At 32.1% G+C, this 4913-nt stretch overlaps 1 protein-coding gene across 1 annotated transcript in view; it reads left to right on the top strand.

Annotated features, from left to right (window-relative positions):
* LOC104701668 overlaps positions 1-305 on the top strand; it is a 4150-nt gene extending 3845 nt beyond the window's left edge. The window contains exon 8 of the mRNA XM_010417403.2: positions 1-305. This exon is cut by the window's left edge and continues 15 nt beyond it. Coding sequence (XP_010415705.1) covers positions 1-87 — 87 coding nt within the window. The 3' untranslated portion in view covers positions 88-305.

Genomic DNA, 4913 nt, shown 5'->3' with positions numbered 1-4913 from the left:
AATAATAATAATAATAATACTCAACAGAATCTTCACTACAGAGCTCATTCTGTTAGTTACCCATATGGATACTATCCATATACATGAAAAGTCTCAGGTTTTGAGAGTGGGAAAACCAGTCTTCCTTGATAAGATTATGCTGGTAATTTAGAAGTTTTTGGGTATAGGTGGGTATTTTGAGATTTCATTGCGAGGGAATGAGAATTTTTTAAGATTATGCTCTTTGTCTTGTAAGAAAAGTCTCATACTTTGATTGTATTGGGGAATATATTATATGAAGAAAATATAAAAGTGGTTATGTAACTTAGGCTTTGAATTGAAGAATCAAATGTCATGAACTTGTTGTATACAGCATTGTTAAACATTAGGTTTCACGAAGACAATTGGAGATGGCAAGAGTACGAGAGTTTGGCTCAATAAGTGGATATTAGAGGATTTTCCAAGGCGACCCTTCAATAAGGAAATGAATATTGACTTGAATTTAACGGTATCCTCCCTGATAACGCCTACTAGTTTTTAGAATATTCAGAGATTGCAGGAACTGTTTCCACCGGGTGATGTCACTCGAATTAGATCATTTCCACCGGAACAGAGTTTACATGATAGGTTTATCTGGGCGTTCACACAGAATGGAAGGTATTCGGTACAAAGTGGAAATTGGCTTCTTACATGGAAGGCATAAAATTCAGCTCCTATATCAGATGCTGAAGTGGAGTTGAATAAGGTCCGTCAAACAGAGAATTTGGTCTATAACCACCGAACCAAAGATCCACATGTTTTTATGGAGAGCTCTATCAGGTGCTTTAGCGGTAGCTGAGTGCATGCGCTATCACGGGCTCCAAGTTATCTGGTATGTCAGGAATGTCGGGAAACTATTTCTCATGCTTTTTGGTTGCTCGTTAGCAGTTCGAGTTTGGAATGCAGCTCCTTTATCATTACCTTCACAAGGTTTATCACTCTCCTTCTTGCTAAAGCTATAGCGGACTCAGAGGAATGGCTTAAACAACAAAGTCTCACATTTGAAGCGATTGATCTTACAGATCGTACAAGGGTCAAGGAATCACATCGTTGGTTTAAACCGAGGTCAGGTATATTAAAATGCAATGTTCACTCTACTTGGCTGAATGATTCTTATGTTTTTTTGGTGGAGCCTGGATTTTGCCCAACCATAATGGGGATGTCCTCTACCATGCGAGAGATGCCTTTTTGCCATGAATAAACCGAATATCTGCAGAATTAAATTGCATTGGCTGGTGTCTTCAAAGCTTATGTGATCTTAATATAATCAGTTGTGAAGTATGGACAGACTGTCAAGCGGCCTTAGCAGCTCTCGAAACGCCGCTTGACTGGTCAACATACCGTTCAGAGGTGGAAAGAATCACTAGAGTAATACAGGTAATGGGGGAGGTTTCTTTTAAGCGCTCTTCACTGAAAGCTAATTGCTTGGCTAGGGATATTGCTTCGAGTGTTACACGAGATGGACGGCTCACCTCATATTTAGCTTTAGGTGGTCCGGCGTGGTTACACAACTTGATTGAGCGAGATAAGCAGGATGGAGGCTGAGGTTTTTCTTCTCTAATGTTTGCCCTTTAATTCTTTGTTTCTCACTAGTTTAGTGTTTTACTCTCTTTCCTTCTTGTCAAACTATTCTATCCCCTATATAATAAAATAGAAGTATACAACATTGTTTTATAGACTATATAATTTTAATAAGTTGGTTACAAATAGGTTATAGATTAAGTTTTATATTATTTGTATAGTCTGAATTTATTATTTCCAAAAATCTTAAAGAGAATATTCTAAAGAATCATTTAATATCATCTAACTTACCATATTAATTTCCTTTACTAAATTATTCATCAAATAAAATCCTTTGATATCTAACTAAACATTTTAATTTGTTAATTATTATTATACTTCACCTCTCATTTTTATATATGAGTCTATTTTGTGAAACAAATAAATTATCATATTATTTATTATAATTAAAAAATAGTTTTATTTCCGGATATACCATAAGTGGAATTTTTAAAAACACATATAAATGATTCAATCTATAAAATATTCAATTTTTATTAATATTATTCTTTAAAAATAATATCTACTGAACTAAACATTTTACTGAGTAAGGGGTCAAAATTTGAATATTTAAATTTTAATTTCATACTTTTCTGTTGAATTTTATAATTTTATATAATATAATAAACTTTAAATAATTTATTTTGAAATATTTTTAAAACATTGAAACTTGATATTAAAGTTAGAAACTATAAACACTCTAAATTGGTTTGTTATAGCAATGTCAATAATATGTCACTATAATATGAAAGAATTTCAAAAAACCAAGTATATTAAAACAAAAAATATAACAATATATATTGAATCACTCATAATATAATAACTCGCTTTATAAAACCAAATTCATAAAGTTATGTCTTATAATGACATTAAAGTCACAATGTAGTATATATATTGTTGAAATAACTTCACGTACATAAACTAATACAACATATTAAAATTTTATTTTAAAATAGAAAATATAAAAAAAATTTGTATAAAATAAAATTTAACCAGTGTTATAGCACGGGTACTTATCTAGAATCATTAACAATATAAAACTTACAAAATAAGTGTCTTTTTCAAGTCATCATATTTAGCATATGATTTTATTGCACAATATTTTATCCAAACAAACTTTTAAAAACAATCATATCGATTATATTTTATAAAAATATTACAATATCAATAAAATGAATTTCAACCCGTATTCTAGCAGTGTCTTAATCTAGTTAGTATATATGATTCTAGCGTTAAAAAATAGTATATATATTCTTATAAATATGATGTCAAAGTATATTGATTGGTTGGTTTATATAGTTATACTAGATTTATAACTTGTGCGGAACTATAATTTTTTATTATTAATGCGAACTGTCGAATATAATTATAGTTATTCAATAAAAGTATAAATCTATATATATATATATATATCAAATTTCTTTTATTAAGCGATATATAATATTTTTTTAAATATTTTTTTACAATTAATTTTTTTTTATTTTTTGGTATACACTCGCCATCTCTTGCGTCTATCTTTTTTTTTACATTCTACTATCTTATTTATAATATATTAATTATAAAAACATATCATAACTATTTTGGTGGTGAAGATGTGAGGAAAAAGCAAGAAACCTCAATCTTCTTCTTTTAAAGTCCACACACGATACACATTTTATTGTAAATGTTTTGTCTTTGAGAACTAATTAACTGAGAATTCCAAAGAATTTTAATGGAATTTTCTTAATTTGGTTCTCTTTATGATGCATTATTGGTGTTATGGATATGATGAGCATTTTGCAATCACTGATTTGATCTTCTTGTATCGTCAATATTATTGATATATTTGTATGAATTCTGAAATTCTCAAATAGGAGTTCATGGATATGGTGAATGTTCATTGAGAATTTTGCAAGTGGTTGTGTTTGATCAATAAGAGCTCCACTTACAGTTTTACTATTGGAGAGGGATCATTGTAATTAACTTTACAAAGGTTCTTATTTAAAAAAAATACAAAATTTACCGTTAAAAAATTTAAGAGCCTAAAAATAACATACAACCAATAAAGATGGTCTTATAGACAAAGTTTTCTCTGTGTGTTTTGGTCAATCCATTCGTCAACGTAGCTTACAAATTAATAATAGGGGGATATACCCAAACCAAATGTGTTATATAAACAAGCTTTTAATTCATCAAAAGGCTCACAACGGCCAGAGAAACAGAGTATAGAAACGTCACAAACGTAACGTTTACTGTTTACATATGAATTAAACAAACATTATTAATGTATTATTTAGCATAAATAAAAGATCAAACGACAATAGACATGAAAACGAACAATCCCAATAAGATTATAGTATTATTAGTCGAGAGACTAAAATTATTATTTAGCACCAACCAAACCAGTTTCGGATACTCAAACGGACGACCCGACCACCGACTCTCTTGTTCCTTTAGATAAGCATAGGAGTATCAACATGATCCAAGTAGCATCGAAGACAATAACTCAGCCCCCCTGCTTGCATCTTAAATTGTCTGTCTTTGGATCTTAATAGTAAACACAGATTGATATTTCGCCATCAATCTTGTACGAATAGCGCTTCATTGAGAAAACAAGTTTTCCTGTTCTGGTGGTACCTCTGAAAAAATACAGCATAGGCGCATCAACTATTTTTTTTAAAAAGAGGGATCTCAATGTCGTTTCTTGACCAGGTTCCTGCGACTTCATTTCTAACCCATATGTCACGTGAAAATTGAGAGTCATCCACTAAGGCAACCGCACGATTGTAATTCACCAGTTCCCAACCAAGATTTAGATCATCCATGCAACCCGACACATCCCAACCATTCTCAATATTCATGTCCTCAGGTAACTCAGTGACACTAAACTCTTCAGACCTCACGTTAAACATCATTACCAGACCTCTGCCAGTACTGGACTTAGCTCGATAGTACAAAACTCCTTCTTTGCATAGTCCTTGCGCACTAGGAGTTGGAGAATGCTGATGCTCACATGTGATCCGTCTCCAAGCTGCTTCGTTCGTTCCTATCGTGAAAATATGTTGTCCATCCTTGGTTACTTATGCTATGCATAACACCTTGTACACATCCGTGAGTTCATCGTATCCGAAGAAAAACATTAGGGGTGCGCTTTTGTTAGGCAGTGGGATCTCAGCTAAATGCTTACGTTTGTTCGTACCCGGATTGAAAATCATAAACTCTGTGTTTAAACGAAGACATATCAAACCTCGGACGGGTGAAGAAGCCACGTATCCTGGGTCTGGAGAAAGAAGCACTTGTTGCTCACCAGAAGACATCAATGGTTCCTCTTCTTGATAAGCAGACTGAAACAACAA

This window comes from Camelina sativa, chromosome 7 (assembly GCF_000633955.1).
Source record: "Camelina sativa cultivar DH55 chromosome 7, Cs, whole genome shotgun sequence".
NCBI classification, from domain to species: domain Eukaryota; kingdom Viridiplantae; phylum Streptophyta; class Magnoliopsida; order Brassicales; family Brassicaceae; genus Camelina; species Camelina sativa.
Note: the sequence above shows the minus strand (reverse complement) of the source record. Positions and strands in the feature narration are given on the sequence as shown.